Here is a 16,794-nt window from a genome sequence, read left to right on the forward strand (position 1 = left end):
CCTGTTTTGATGGTTAGAAATTTGTTTAAATTTCCAACCTAAATAGTTATTCCTTTGTTAGATCTATTTTATTAATACAAGGGTGTTTCTTGTATTCTCCTGTAGTCAACATACCAAATCTGTTTTTTTGTCTCTTCATAACATTCTTTTAGTTATCTTACTATCACTGATTCCAGTGCGAGTTTGTTTCTTGAATGTAATGAACCAGAACAGCTCAAAATACCATGTCGTTACTAATTAATTTTTTCTGTGACAGTACTTAACCAAATATATCCTAGAATATTATCTGTGTTGTTATCATAGTCACATTATATTATATTGTTTTCTATTGATAAATATCAACAAGTGCAAATTTTATGTTGTATTACTAGAATTATGCCTTATTATTCTTATAGTCATCCCTTTATTGCTAATTGGCTTGTCATCAATCCTTCCCAGCTGACTGCTACTATTAATTCATGCTCTGTAATACAGTTGAGAAAAATGTGAGGAAATTTGAATTCTGAGACTGATCCTTGAAAAGCTTCACCTAGTAACTTTCCTTGTTCTCCATAATTCTTTTTGTATCATGGCAATCATCTTCATTTGGGAACTTTATATATCCACTTATGGTTCTTGCATCAATAACTTTTTCTCCATTGACTAATTTTCCAAGTGAGACTATATCAAATTCTTTTAAGTTATTCAGATAGATTTGTGACTTTGGCATTTTTATTTTAATTTTTTAAAAAGTTATTAGTGGTATAATTGCATTTGGTTGTGTTCTCCCACATACTGTCATGCTCTGTTTTTGAAGAAAAAGAATTTTAGAAATCTTGCTTATTATTTGTTTCAGTCATCCTATTTCTAGTTTAAAATTTACTTTAAAGCACATTTCACTAGATCTGTTGTTTTGTACATCATTTAAATTTGAGTATTGCTTCCATTGCAAGTCCTGTAAATCCTAATACTAAAATCTTGCCTTTGATGTGTTGTTCAAAAGCATAAATCTTAAAGATGTATGTGGGGGGAGGGAGAAAAGTAGAGTGTTTAGTGTGGAGCTAGTATATATATCACTTCATCTCAATACTATTCTCACTGCTTGACAGTCTTTTCATGTTTTCTTATGGCTAAAGAACTTTTGCTGATTAGCTGACTCGGTAAGGTCAAACTTGCTTGGCTTTAGGCCATTTCAGATTGGTATTTACATTTCCCGATATTAGTTTTCTATGTAAATTTATCCTTCTTCTATTTCTTCTACTTTCTCCTATTGTTTTTTATTAAAATAACACTCCATTAAGACGAGTGCTAATAAGATTAGTGAGAGATTGTGCGACTTTGTGTATTAATCATTCAGTTTGAATTGTCTTTAATTACTCAGTCCCAAAAGCCTTGGTAGAAGACAGTTAGAAGCTAAATAACCTTTAAGGACTTGTGTAAATTTTGTATAGATCACTGTTTCTACTTTCCGTTTAGCATTAAAACAATAAAGATGTTACTTTGTGAAAATTGGTCAGTTTTTAAACCTTTTTTTTTTCTAATATCATAATTCTGACCTAATCATTCTACAAGAAATAGTTGCATTTCTGGCAAAGTATTGTATTAAATTATATTAGCTTGTTAAGACACATGAGAGAATACTAATAAAGAATTGGTAGCATTCAATAAAAATTCACTTGCAGCTCCATAGTGCCATTTTTTCATGGTGATTTCTGAGATTAAAAATATGTTGATTCCTTCCTTGTTTACCAGCATCAAGAACAAGTGGTCAATGATACAGTGGATGGGAAAAAAATCTACAATACGATTCGTCGTAAAACAAAGGATTCTTTTTATAAAAATATTGTCAAAAAAGGATATCTTCTGAAAAAAAGTGAGTTTTTTTTTTTCTAAAAAATACAGATGTGGATGCATATTTTGTGTAGTACTGGTACCGGTGGAGGCAAAATTAAAGTGAGCAAGAGATGGTAGAAAGCCTGTAAGGCATATGAAAGGTTCATTGGAGACCAGAGCTGATTTAATGTTGTTATTCCAAGTTATTCAATAAGTTTAATATAAAATGTATATTCTGGTGTACATGATACATTGAATCTTTTTAAAAGTTCTAACACTGACATGGCATAGCATAGAATAATTGGATTAAAAATTGCCTGACTCATTTCAGTGTATCACTGAAGAATTACCACTGAGCACGATTTTGAAGTTCTGAGTAAGCTAGTCCCTCTCCTATTTTAGTTTTCCTGTTCCACTAAAGTTGATATTTAAAAAAAAAAAGAGTAATAATGTTTCTGCTTATTGCAAGGACAGTAGCCAAAACAATAATTACCAAATAGTGATATGGATAGCAAGCAAAAGTGAGAAAGAAGGTAAGCATTTAAATAGAGCCAAATTTAAGAGATGCATTCAAAGGAAATAAAAACTGGATCCTCTGAATAAAGCAAAGAAAGCATCTCTTCTCTTGAGAGTGGTAATGTGGGATGCAGTAGGGTGAGGAATCAGCTGAGAATGAGCTTGAAGTGAAAATCTTTACCTAAAAGGGATAATGAGATATTTTAAATGTGCAAGCAGGAATACTGAGTACATATCTAGATACACGATAAAATCACTTGTCCATCTAGTAGAGTATAATAACTGGATGTTAAAGTTAGTTTTCCAAAACAGTGAGTACTAGTGCTTTTTTTATGAAGGGCTGTGGTGAATCTATGATGATCAAGCTGAAAACTGTGCTTTATGTATGAATTAGTTGAAGTTCCTTCCTTATCAGTTGTAATTCAGAGGGCATTAAACAATAAGTGATTTCTTTTTGTTTTAGTGATTAAATCCCCGTTTTACTGATACATCTAATGTGTTTTCCAACAAACCTTTAAGTCTCTAGTTTTTAAATTTTTTTTAATTGTGTTTTTTTTCTGAAATGTGGAACTGTTCAAACTTTTGGATATAGGGGTGTTTGGGGCTTGGTTCTAATCCAAGTTTGTATATATTCTATTCTCATTTATCTTCTCCAGTCATTCTGATTGAAGATATTGGGATGCAATGTGTTATCATAGAATCACAGAATGGTTTGAGTTGGAAGGGACCTTAAGGATCATCTAGTTCTGACCCCACTGCCATGGGCAGGGACACCTTCCACCAGACCAGGTTGCTCAAGGCCCCGTCCATCCTGGCCTTGAGCACTTCTGTGGAGGGGGCATCCACAACCTCCCTGGGCAACCTTTTCCAGTGTCTCACAACCCTCACTGTAAAGAATCTCTTCCTAATATCCAGTCTAAATCTACCCTCTTCCAGCTTAAAGCTATTACCCCTCATCCTATCACTACAAGCCCTTGTAAAAAGTCCTTCCCCAGGTTTTTTGTAGGCCTCCTTCAGGTACTGGAAAGCTGCTATAAGGTCTTCCCAGAGCCTTCTCTTCTCCAGGTAGAACAGCCCCAACTCTCGCAGCCTGTCCCCATAGGGGAGGTGCTCCAGCCCTCTGATCATCTTTGTGGCCCTCCTCTGGACTCGCTCCAACAGTTCAATGTCCTTCTTGTGTTGGGGGCTTCAGAGCTGGACACAGTACTCTAGATGGGGTCTCATGAGAGCAGAGTAGAGGGGGAGAATCACCTCACTCTTCCGATCACACAGGACACAGTTTGCCTTCTGGGCTGCAAACACACATTGCCAGCTCATGTTGGGTTTTTCATCAACCAGCACCCCCAAGGCCTTCTCTTCAAGAGTGCTCTTGAGCCATTCTCTACCCAGCCTGTATTTGCTCTTGGGATTACCTTGACCCAGGTGCAGGACCTTGCACTTGGCTTTGTTGAACTTGATGAGGTTGGCATGGGCCCACCTCTCAAGCCTGTCCAAGTCCCTCTAGATGGCATCCTTTCCATCCAGCGTGTCAACCACACCACACAGCTTGGTGTCATCCACAAACTTGCTAAGGGTGTACTCCATTCCACTGTCCATATTGCTGACAAAGATGTTAAACAGCACTGGTCCCACTACTCTGAGGGACACCACTTGTCTCCATTTGGACATTGAGCCGTGGACTGCAACTGTCTGAGTGTGACCATCCAGCCAATTCCTTATCCAGTGTGTGGTCCATCCCTCTAAGTCCATGCTTTTCTAATTTAGTGACCAGGATGTCATGCAGGACAGTGTCAAATGCTTTATACAAGTCCAGGTAGATGACATCAGTTGCTCTTCCCTTATCTACTGATGCTATAACTCCATCATAAAAAGCCATCAAGTTTGTCAGGCAATGATTTGCCCTTGGTGAAGCCATGTTGGTTACCACTAATCACCTCTTCTTCACTTTCTGTATGCCTTAGCATTCATTTTCTATATGCCTTATCCCTTTAGTATGTATACTGATGTTATTGCTTAGGCCTGATTATATGTATGTATGTTGTTCTGTTCATATTAGGACAAAAACATTACTGCCCTGTTTTTTTTCTTACTTCATAAAATTTACATTTTCTTTAAAAACAATATTGTAATGTCTTACTTGCTTTCTTTATAGGTAAAGGAAAGAGATGGAAAAACTTGTACTTTATATTGGAGGGAAACGATGTCCAGCTTATTTATTTTGAAAGTGAAAAACGAGCCACAAAACCTAAGGGATTAATAGACCTTAGTGTGTGTTCAGTCTATGGAGTACATGACAGTTTATTTGGCAGGTAGGACCACTGGCTTTTAATTCTTGTACATGCAGAAGGATGGTTAAATGCTACTTTGAGGCATATACAAGATACAGACAATATGCTATTAATGAACAAGTTGGCCTGGCACAATAAACTTACTTTTTGACTCCTGAGCCCTGGTAACTGTCCATATGTGGTTTATTTAGTTTTTGATGATTGTGAAATGAAAGCATTGATCGTATTGCATTTTATTCCATAGTTGGTGTAGATCGCAAAAGCATATATAGATGGATTTAAATGATTAATATTAACTTGTTAAGCCATGGCAACTTGACTGCTAGCAACTGTTCATAAACAACTTCTAGTAAGAAATTTTAGAATTTAGTCTTAAAATTTTCCTCATGTAATGTGATGTGATAATGATTTGGTATTTTGTATTGTCATTTTTCAATATTGTGTATTAATTGTTCCACATTATATATTACAGGCATTAGAAAAATTACAAAGCAACTATAATGAGGGATTTAATCCTATTGAACCAAGAACTGATAAGATAAATTTGGTCAATACCAAAAGATTTGCATTCTTCTGTTGATAGGTATTGGAAAGCTAAATTAGTTAGATAACTGTATTAGTTTTAGCTGGCTGGCCCCACTAGAAGGGATGAGGGATGGGAGGGGCTATCTCCCCCTGCAGTGACACAGTGAAAGCCAGGAGGGCAAAACAGTTATTCAAAACCATGCTGACTTCATGCTCACTGCAAAGGAAAGGGCTGGCTGGGACTGAAAGGGGTTATGGGACTTGGAGTGTATTCTATAGTTTGTAACATTTCCTTTTTTGGTTTGTTTTTGGGGATTTTTCTTGGCTTCCAGGCAGGAGTGTGGCCCTTTTGTGCTTTGGTTTGTGGGTGCGGGCAGTTCACATTTTGTCTGTTCCCCTGCTGCTACATATGCTGGTATTTTTACTTTCATTTGTGCTATCTCCCTGTAATAGTAAATCTTCTCTGCCTCCTGAACAGACTGCCAGGGCATAGCTGCTGTGTTAAAACCAGGGCACTCATATTTGGTGTCTCATAGTAGGGCTTGAGTTTCAAGATGAGATAATGAAAGAATTCAGTTTTGCTAGAGAGAATTTTTTCACCCTATATTTGCTTTAGTACGTTTCCCTTCATGTTATGGTGATCACTGCATTTGCTTTTCTGATTAAACTACATACGACCTTATGTATTTTATGCATTTGTACTCCCTATGGTGTCCTTTGTGGGGCTGTCATGTTATGATTTGATTATTTCACTGGTCATTAAGTTAAGCTGGTATTTGTGTGTGCTGTTATAATTTATCAGTAATCTCACCCAACTGACGAATGGAACAGAGAACACTTTTTCATCTTTTGAGAGTTTCAAATATCCTTGGGACACCAACACCACCAGCCTGCTTCTGTTGTCATATCTCCTAAATGTGCGTCTGGTCTTGACCATAGTAATACAAATCTTTTCCAAGAATACCACTTGGAGATCTGCCCTGGGGCTAGATAATTATGAGTGGCAGGATGTGTGGGAGAGTATGGGCAAGTGCCTAGGACACTGGTCACTTCCAATGTTTTGGAATTTCACCCCCAGACAAGTGCAGAATCCTGACAAACTGGTAAAATGTTTGGAAAAAGTATGCTATCAGCCTGGAAATTCCCAAGAGACAGAAATCACTGCAATGTGCTGGGGCCTGGCCCATGCCTATCAATCCCTTCTCACTGCTGTTCAGCATGCTCAAGGGGAAGAGGAGATCTCTGGGCCTACAGACAGACCAACAGGCATGGCAGCTGCACCGGAGACCCAGCTTGTGCCAGTATCAGTCGCTCCTGTACAGAAAAAGAAGTACACAAGGAAAACAGCTTGTCCTGTAAAGGATGAGGATGAATCAGGGCCATCATGGAAACAAGAGGAAGAGCCAGGGGTAATCACTCAATCTTTATCCCTAGGAAAGGACTTTGGCTGCCACCCAGGCGAGCCCATTATCACCTGGCTGCTCCAATGCTGGAATAAAGGGGCCAGTGATATGGAATTAGAGGGTAAACCCTCAAGGTCTGAGATTACTCCTAAAAGGTGTGAAGGATAGGTACCCCTTCAAGGAAGATATGATGGATTATCTGGGAAGGTGGATCACCATGGAGAAAGGCATCCAATACTTGATGGAATTAGCTGTGCTGGAAATGATCTATAGTGATACAAATGACAATCTGCTGCCTACAAACCCAGATGAAGTTGTATGTACACCTGCCATGTGGAGAAACTTTCTACAAAGTGCACCACCATCATATGCCAGCACATTGGCAATAACCTCCTGGGCCATAAATGATGGCCCAGAAGAAACACTGGATGAAATGGTTAGCCTGCTCTGGAAAAATGGAGGAAGTCTCCCTTCTCATGTACAGGCCTCTGTTTCACCTGTGGAGGAACTGTCCCGGAAGGTTGGGAAAATCCAAGAGAACACGTACTAGTCCTCACCTGTGCAGTCTAATGTTTTGGCTATTAGGAGCAGGCATCTCCATGTCCAAGAGAGAGAATCTGGGAAGCATACACCATGGCGTATCCTCTGGTTTTACTTGCGTGACCATGGGGAGGACATGAGAAAGCCCACTTCAGTCTTAGCTGAGTGAGCCTGTGAATTGCAAGGAAACCCTTCCCAGAAGAACACTACTCCAGTTTCCAGTGGAAAATCTGCCAAAAAGAACAGATGAATTGATACTGCTTCTGATCCTCTTGAAGGGACCTTCAAAGCACTCTTACAATATGCAAGTGATTCTGATCAATATTAGAGAGGCCCTGCCTCTAACCAGGTAGAGGAGAGGGATAATCAGGTCTACTGGACTGTGTGAATCAGATGGCCTGGTGCATCAGAACCACGAGAGTATAAAGCATTAGTAGATACAGGCACACAGCATACTCTGATGCCATCAAAGAAATACTTTGAGCATATGTATATTTTCATATATTTTACTATTTAATATCTTGGGTGGTGGTATCTTCAAACACCACTGTAACTTATTTACAAAGTATATTTACAGGTTATATTATTTGGTTGTGAGTATTACATTCCACATATAAAGACTGTTAAATGATTCAAGCACAGATCTAATAATTTCCAATACAGTGATTCAAATTGGAAATAAAAGTTCTGTGATCTGCAGTTTCCCACAAATGGGATTCTGTGTCAGATTTAGCTCCTCTGCCTAGTATCTTCCCAGATGCTGTGACTATAATTGAGTTGCTGTGCTGGTTTGGGGCCAGACAGATCATCTCTTGCCCCCGAAAGGGACAAAAGAATGAGACTCACACAAACGGATTGGAGAGTGATGGAAAGTTTAAATGGAAAAGCAATTGGTGAAGCTACAGAGAACTACAAACCACAAAGCATAGTGACAAAGAGTATCCCAAAGTGTACAGAACCCCTCACAGAATTCCCAGAGGCTTCCCAATCCTTCCCTTCTTCCCACCTGAGGGTAAACCCAAACCCCCTCCCAGGGCTCTTTCTTCCCCCTCCCGCTGCTAGGCAAGTCTCAGGCTGGCCAGGTCTGAGACTACCCCCCGTCCATTCTCCTCCTGGCATTAGGCCTAGACAGGCCTAAGAGGCCTTGAGGATACTCCCCCGGCATTACCCAATAAGAGAGGACATCTCCCATGGGAGCAGAGAGGGAAGAAAGAGGAAGAGAATGACTTTGCAGATGGCCTTATAGGGTGCAGGACTTATGGGTAGAAATACGTCGTTTCCTGTGTCCACCCCTGTGGGTGGGCACCCAGGACACCAGAGGTGTATCTCATGCGGCAGTGGCAGGGGGGACCCAGCCTAAACTGCCACAGTTGCCCTTGGCTCGGAGAGGGCTAGGGGGGCCTCTCTCTCTTGTGTGCTCCATCGTCAGGCTGTAGTCTTTCTGTGGCTCTTCTGGGATTCAGTTCTCTTGGAGCTTTTCCCCTTTCTGCCTTGGTCTAGGTGCAAGGCCTGGGTGTAGTCGTTGCCTGTTAGGACAGGTTCTTCAGCTGCTACTCTGGCAGCATTTGGCTCTTGTTGCTGTCTGGCTGAGAACAAGGCAAATTGCCTACCTTCTCCTCTGGTTTAAATACTGTCCCAAGACAATGCCCTTTGGTAACAGAGAAAGACGATAACTGGATGGGGCATATCCAACCATGGCTAGGGGTACACACAGTTCACAGCTGTGTCACAAAGTTAATTACACGTGCTACATGTTTATCTGGACCTCTGGAAGTGTCCATGTTTGCACATTCACAGGTGCTTACAAGGTTAATTACACATTTTGCTGGACTATCTGGATCCCAGGAACTGACCAGGTTAGCACATTCACAGGTACTTAGCCCATTGTCTGGGCTAGGGCTTATTTTGGGGTTTGACCCTTCAGGACAAATCTGCTGAGGGAGAAGGTGAATTGAGTCAGTTTGCAGAGGTGAAAGCCATCCAACTGGCTTTAGATATTGCTGAGCAAGAAGTAGTCAAGGCTCTTATCACTATACAGACTCATGGATGGTGGCAAATGCTCTGTGAGGGTGGCTACAGCAATGGAAGCAAAACAACTAGCAGCATAGAGGTAAACCTATTTGAGGAGCTGATTTGTGATAAAATATTGCTGCTCAGGTAGAATACTGCTGTATTGCATTTGGTTTGTTGTATTGTATTTGGTTTGGCTGAGCTGGAGTTAATTCTCCTCAAAGCATCCTTCTAGTGCTGTGTTTTGCAGCAGTAGTTGATAACACACCAGTGTTTTGGCTACTGTTGAATAAGTATCCAGGCTGCATCTTTGCAACATTTCCCTGCCCCAAGAGTATGCTGAAGGGTGAGCAAGATCTTGGGAGGGGACACAGCTGAGCCAGCTGACCCAGACTGGCCAAAGGGGTATTCCATGCCATATGATGTCAGCTCAGATATATGAATGAGGTGAAAGAAGGAAGTAGGTGGATTCATCCATGGTGTCTATCCTCCGAAGGAACCACCAAACTTAGAGAGCCCTGCTTCCCGAGACCGACCATCGTCCTGCTGATGGGAAGTAGAGGATAACATCTCTCTCTCTCTGCTTTCGCTTCTGTGTAGTCTATTGCTTTTGCTTATTATTGTAATTAAATTGCTTCTATCTTATTACTGGATTTTGTTACTTTTCCCCTCTCCCCTGTCCATTTAAGAAGAGGAGTGATAGAGCGGCTTTGGTGGGCATTTGGCCCCTAGGCCAGGGCCAAACCACCACAGTCTCTTTTGGTGCCGAAACCCAGGAAAATATAACATAGCTGCAGTTTTGCAGTTTTTCTATAAGCCTGCTTAAGATACAAGCTTCTGTGCTGGTCACATGGCTTGTTGATAACATTTGCTTTGTTTTGGAAATATTTCATTTGTTTAGGAACATGCTGAGACAGATAATGGCTATGTGTTTATTTCTCATGCTTGTAGGTCTGCTGTTCTGTGGGAGCTATGCTGGAGAGGTTATAATTTCTTTCTCCCCACCTGAAATGAATATAGAGAATTTTATTATTCAGGGCCTCTAGATTTTGATTCATCCTTACGTGAGCTCTTTAATACTGCTAATCAACATCACTGGCATGTTACGGGCTTTGTAGAGTTTGGTGCCATCATGGCATGAAAGGAGACAGCCCTTTGGTGGGAATATACTGAAATGTGCCCTGAGTCAGCTGGTCCCTGGGTGGCAGGGGGTGTGGAAGGATTTTGGCAGATTCCTGGGACAGTTATCACCTCCCATAGCCTGGGACTTTACCCCAGAAGAGGCAAACAATCCTGCTAAACTGACACGCCATCTGATAGAAGGGTGCCTCGCTTATCCTAATGAAAACCAGCAACTTCTTGCACTCTATTGGGGTCTGGCCTGTGCTTACCGAGCCACAGTTCAGTACTCTAAGAGGACTGTGGCTGAGGCAGGCACCCAAACATCACCTGAGGATACCATGGTTGAGATGGGGACCCAAACAGCAACCAGAGTGATTACCCCAGTAATGAAAAAGAAGCAGTGGACAAGAAGATCAACAGGTCCCTCTCATCAGTTGGTAAGGGATGAGGAAGATTATGATCAAGAGGCTGGTCCATCAACTGGGAGATCAGAGGGAGTGAGTGAGATCAAACAAGAAGCAGAGACTATTTGGTCCTTAACCTCAGCAGAGCTGAGAGACATACGCAAGGATTATAGCTGCCAGCCAGGAGAGCATATTGTTGCTTGGCTGCTCTGGTGCTGGGATAATGGGGCTGACAGTCAACTGCTAGAAGGGAAAGAGGCCCAACAACTGGGACCCATTGCCAGAAACAGAGGGATTGAGAAGGGAATTGGAAAAGAAACAGGCATATGCAGCCTCTGGAGATGACTCCTGTTAAGTGTGAGGGCAAGGTACCCATGCAAGGAGGACCTTGTGAGTTTTCGAGGGAACACAGCAGATAAAGGCATCCAATACCTAAGAGAATTAGCAGTGCTGGAAGTTATCTATGGTGACTTAGATGATCAAAATGTCTCCACAGATCCAGAGGAGGTCCCATGCACATGGGCCATGTGGAGGAAAGTGATCCAAGATGCTCCAACATCGTACTCAAATAGCCTAGCTTTGATGTATTACCTGGATGAGGACACATTATCTGTGGAGGGAGTGTCAGCCTGGCTCCAGAATTTTGAAGACAACCTCTATCAACTCATTCCCACGAGCCAGTGTCTCATCTACCAGGTGTACTCCAAGAAATCAGTCCTCTCCTGCCCCAGTCGGAGGGAAGGGGAGTCCCAAACGTGTGCCACGTGGAGCACTCTGGTTTTTCCTGAGTGACCAGGGGGAGGACATGAGGAAGTGGAACGATGAACCCACTTCTAAACTGGAAACTCGTGTATGTCAACTGAGAGGGAAGACATGGTTAAAAAAGGATCATCTAAGAAGGCAGCACAGGTAACTGCTGTAGAGAGCCAAGAGAGTAATCAACAATCTTCCAGGCAGAAAAGAACTGAGATTATATCCCTTGATCCTGATGAGGGGACCTCTGGCCAGGTACCACCCAGATCAAGCAGTGAATACTCTGATGAAGACCAGGAGTAGAGGGTCCCTGCCTTTGGCCAAGGAGGAGGAAAGGGATGGCAGAGTATATTGGACTGTGTGGATTCGATGGCCTGGCACATCAAAGCCACAGAAGTATAAGGTGTTGGTAGACACGGGTGCACAGTGCACATTGATGCCATCGGGGCACAAAGGTGCTGAATCCATCTGGATTTCTGGAGTGACAGGAAGCTGCCAGGAGCTGTCTGTACTAGAAGCTGACATGAGTTTAACAGGGAACAAGTGGGAAAAACATCCCATTGTGACTGGCCCAGAGGCCCCTTGTATTCTTGGTATAGATTATCTCAAGAGAAGGTACTTCAAGGACCCAAAGGGTTATTGATGGGCTTTGGGTGTGGCTATGGTGAATACAGAGAAGATCAGACAGCTGTCTACCCTTCCTGGCCTTTCAGAAGATCCCTTTGTTGTGGGATTGCTGCAGTTTGAAGAACAATGGGCAGCAATATTGTACAAACTGAGACTCCCTGGCTCCCATTCATGAACTGATTCATCAGCTGGAGATCCAGGGAGTGATCAGCAAGACACACTCGCCTTTCAGTAGTCCCTTCTGGCCAGTGCAGAAATCTAACGGAGAGTAGAGATTAACAGTGGACTATCATGACCTGAACAAAGTGATGCTACCACTGAGTGCTGCTGTACTAGAAATGCTGGAGCTCCAGTATGAGCCGGAGTCAAAGGCAGCCAAGTGGTATGCTACGATTGACATCACCAATACATTCTTCTTCAGCAGAGTGCAGGCCGCAGTTTTTCCTTTCACCTGGAAGGGTGTGCAATGCACCTGGAATCAACTGCCCCAGGGGTAGGAATATAGCTCCACCGTTTGTCACGGACTAAACTAGACTGCACTGGAAAAGGGTGATGCCCCTGAACATCTACAGTACATCAATGATATCATTGTGTGGGGTGACAAGGCAGAAGTGTTTGAGAAGGGAGAAAAAACAATTCAGATTCTTCTGAAGGCTGGATTTGCTATAAAGCAAGCTTAAAGGACCTGCACAGGAAATTGAGTTCTTGGGAATAAAATGACAGGATGGATGCCATCATGTACCTATGGATGTGGTCAACAAGATAACAACCATGTCTCCACCATCTAACAAGAAAGAGACACAGTCTTTCCTAGGCCTTGTGGGGTTCTGGAAAATGCATGTCCCAGGATATAGTCAGTTTGTGAGCACTCTATCAAGTAACCTGAAAGAAGAATCATTTTGAGTGGGGCAGTGAGCAACAACAAGCCTTCAAACAGATCAAACAAGAGATAGCTGGTGCAGTGGCACTTGGGCCTATCCACACAGGACCATCGGTGCAAAATATCCTCTACACTGCAGCCGGGGGGCCATGGTCTCACTTGGAGACTCTGGCAGAAGACATCAGATGAAACCCAAGGTCGGCCATTGGGATTTTGGAGTAGAGGATATCAAGGATCAGAATTCCACTATACACCAACTGAGAAGGAGATCTTAGCAGCCTATGAAGGAGTTCCAGCTGCTTCAGAAGTAGTGGGTACAGAAGCACCTCTCCTTTTAGCACCCAGGTTACCTGTGCTGCACTGGATGTTCAGAGGGAACATCCCTTCTACTCATCATGCAACCAGTGCTACATGGAGTAAGCGGGTAGTGCTGATTACGCAGCGAGCTCGACTGGGGAAACCCAACCACCCAGGGATTCTGGAAGAGATTATGGACTGGCCATAAGGCAGAGATTTTGGAGCGTCGCCTGAGGAAATGGTTCTTGCCCAGGAGGAATCACCATACAACGAATTATCTGAATATGAAAGGCGTTGTGCTTTGTCTACTGATGGATCCTGTCGTGTGGTAGGAAACCATCGGAAGTGGAAAGCTGCTGTATGGAGTCCTACACAACAAGTTGTTGGGATTACTGAAGGACAAGGTGAATCAAGTTAATATGTGGAAGTGAAAGCCATCCAACTGGCTCTAGAGATTGCTGAGAGAGAAAAGTGGCCAGGACTTTACACAGATTCTTGGATGGTGGCTAATGCCCTGTGGGGATGGCTGCAACAGTGGAAGAAGACCAATTGGCAACACAGGGGTAAGCCCATTTGGGCTGCTTCATTGTGGCAGGACATTGCTGCTCGAGTAGAAAATATGACTCTGAAGGTACGCCATGTTGATGCTCATGTACCTAGGAGCCACGCTAATGAAGAGCATCAAAACAATGAGCATGTAGACAAGGCTGCCAGAATTGATGTAGCTCAAGTGGATCTGGACTGGGAGCGTAAAGGTGAACTGTTTGTAGCTCGATGGGCCCATGAAACATCAGGACATCTAGGGAGAGATGCTATGTACAGATGGACTCGTGATCAAGGGGTAGATTTGACCTTGGAAGCCATCGCACAGGTCACACATGACTGTGAAACGTGCTGCAATCAAGTGAGCCACCAGAGTTAAGTCTCCCTTAGGAGACACCATCTTAGGCCTTGAAAGGCAAATCCTGTGGCGATATGGTACCCCTGTACGAATCAAATCTGACAATGGGACTCACTTCAGGAATAATGCCATCAGTTCTTGGTCCAAGAAACACAGCATTGAGTGGGTGTATCACATTCCCTATCACCCACAAGCCTCTGGGAAGATTGAGAGATACAATGGACTGTTAAAGACTATGTTGAAAGCATTGGGTAATTGGGCATGGAGGCACTGGGATGCAAATTTAGCAGAAGCCACTTGGCTGGTTAATTCCAGAGGATCTGCTAACTGTCCTGTCTCTGCCCAAGCAGAACCCTTGCCTACTGTGGGGGGAGATAAAGTCCCTGTAGTACACATGGGAAAGTGGCTGGTAAAGGCAGTGTGGGTTGCTCTTCCCATTGGGAAAGGCAAACCCATTCATGGGATTGTCTTTGCTCAGGGGCCTGGATGTACTTGGTGCGTAATGAGAAAGGATGGGGAGACTTGGTGTGTGCCTCAAGGGGGAAAAATAACTTGGAATGTGAGTTGTATGTTGCAGGAAGCAATGCAGTAAGAAGGACCCAGACTGATGGAGTCTCACAAGAAACAAGAGCGACACAGTGGCTGAGACCAAGCTGGCATCAGTATCCAACTGTAGAATATCCTGCTTCTCCTGTCCCGAACAGTCCCAAGTAACATCTGGAGGAACAGAAGAACATCTTTCTATTAGAGGACTGCGATACTGATATAAGTCTGTGTGTGTTGAATATTGAGATGGTTTAAGTATGCAGACTGTCGTGAGTGTAAGCAAGAAAGGATTTAAGTATGAGAATGAAATGAGATGGTAAAATGTATTGAAGTGTGTAGAACCTGAGCATGACACAAATGGTATGGGATAAGGGGTATCCAAGAGTCAAGCCACTGAAGAACATCACAAAAAACAGCAGGTAGATCAAGCTGCTAAGATTGAAGTGGCTCAGGTGAATCTGGACTGGCAACATAAGGGTGAATTATTTATAGCTTTGTGGGCCCATGATACCTTGGCTCATCAAGGAAGGGATGCAACAGACAGATGGGCTTGGGATCGAGGAGTGGACTTAACCATGGACATGACTGCATAGGTTATCCATGAATGTGAAACATGCTGCAATTAAACAGGACAAGTGGGTAAAGCCTCTGTGGAATGGGGATTGGTGGCTGAAACAGAAATATGGGGAAGCCTGGTGGATTAATTCCATCACACTGCCACAAACCCGCAAAGGCAAACACTGTGTGGTTACAATGGTGGAAGCAATCACTGGATGTCTGGAAACATATTCAGTGCCCCCTGCCACTGCCCAGAACAACCATCCTGGGCCTTGAAAAACAAGTCCTATAGTGACATGGCACTCCAAAAATAATTGAGTCAGATATTTGGGCCAAGGAGCAAGGCATTGAGTGGGTGTATGACATCCCCTATTGTGCACCAGCTGCTGAAAAGATCAAACATTAGAACAGCCTGCTAAAAACCACCCTGAGAGCAATGAGAGAAGGGACCTTTAAAAATTGGGATGCACATCTAGCACAAGCCACTTGGCTGGTTAACACCAGAGGATCTACTAATTGAGCTGGCTCTGCCCAGTCCAAACTGCCACACGCTGTAGAAGAAGATAGAGTTCCTGCAATGCACATGAGGAATATGTTAGGTAAAAATGTCTGCCTCCTTCAGGCCAGGGCAAACCCATCTATGGGATTGCTTTTGCCCAGGGGCCTGGGTGAACCTGGTGGGTGATGCAGGAGGATGGAGGAGTTTTCTGTCTACCACAAGGTGTTCTCATTTTGGGTGAGAATAGATGGTGAATGATGTATGTTGTATGATGTTAATTGCTGCTGAGCATGACGTAGATGGTAGAGAATAAGGGGTGGCTACCTTCCCCTGCAGTGGCACAGTGAAAGCTGGGAGGGCAAAATGGTTATTCCACACCATGCTAACATCATGCTCGCTGCAAAGGAAAAGGCTGTCTAGGACTGGAAGGGGTTTCTGGGATTTGGAGTGTATTCTATAGCTTGTAAAGTTTCCTGTTCTGTTTTTTTTTTTGGGGGGGGGGGAGAAATCCTTCTGTTTTGAGTGGACTGCCAGGGCTCAGATGCTGGCTGAGTTAAAATCAGGACAATAACTTATATTTTTTTTTTCTATTTTAGAATCACTAAGAGTCAGATTAGACCAACATTAGAGCAGTCAGTTCATATAAGTAAACATTTTACAGTTGTTATTCCAGTACTTCCTTAAGAATGGATGGGGGAAGGGAAGGCTGAAACATCATTTAACAGTGAAAAAAGATCCTTTATGTAAGCCTGTGTTTGGGAGAGTTAAATTCCTTTGAATGCAATGTGGAAGGCTGTGAATCAAGTGTGTGTACTTTAGCTTTTAATGTAACAGTACAAAATATTTTTGATACTTCTTGAGAAATGAGCGTAGATACATAAAATGGCAAAGATGTTATAATTAAATTTAAAGCTTTAGAAGTTTAAATCACACATTCAATGATTAGTATGTGGTCCAATACACATTTTATTGGTTGTGAGAGCAGTGGAACACGTTCAGAACCTGTGCTTTACTTAAAATGTCTGTGAGGAATATTCCTCATTAACAAGTCTTTTATGCTATCAGGTATATTTTTCCTCAATTTTAAGTCAGTGTACATTCATATTCCATGGA

The 16,794-nt window shown here is 42.7% G+C and overlaps 1 protein-coding gene across 1 annotated transcript in view; it reads left to right on the forward strand.

The window, feature by feature from the left end:
* The window catches only part of LOC128979116 (ras GTPase-activating protein 1-like), a 203,148-nt gene that overhangs the window by 80,261 nt on the left and 106,093 nt on the right, over positions 1–16,794 (forward strand). The window contains exons 11-12 of the mRNA XM_054397213.1: positions 1,732–1,852; positions 4,481–4,637. Coding sequence (XP_054253188.1) covers positions 1,732–1,852; positions 4,481–4,637 — 278 coding nt within the window. The remainder of the gene's footprint in view (positions 1–1,731; positions 1,853–4,480; positions 4,638–16,794) is intronic.

Source organism: Indicator indicator, chromosome W (genome assembly GCF_027791375.1).
Source record: "Indicator indicator isolate 239-I01 chromosome W, UM_Iind_1.1, whole genome shotgun sequence".
Taxonomy (NCBI): Eukaryota; Metazoa; Chordata; class Aves; order Piciformes; family Indicatoridae; genus Indicator; species Indicator indicator.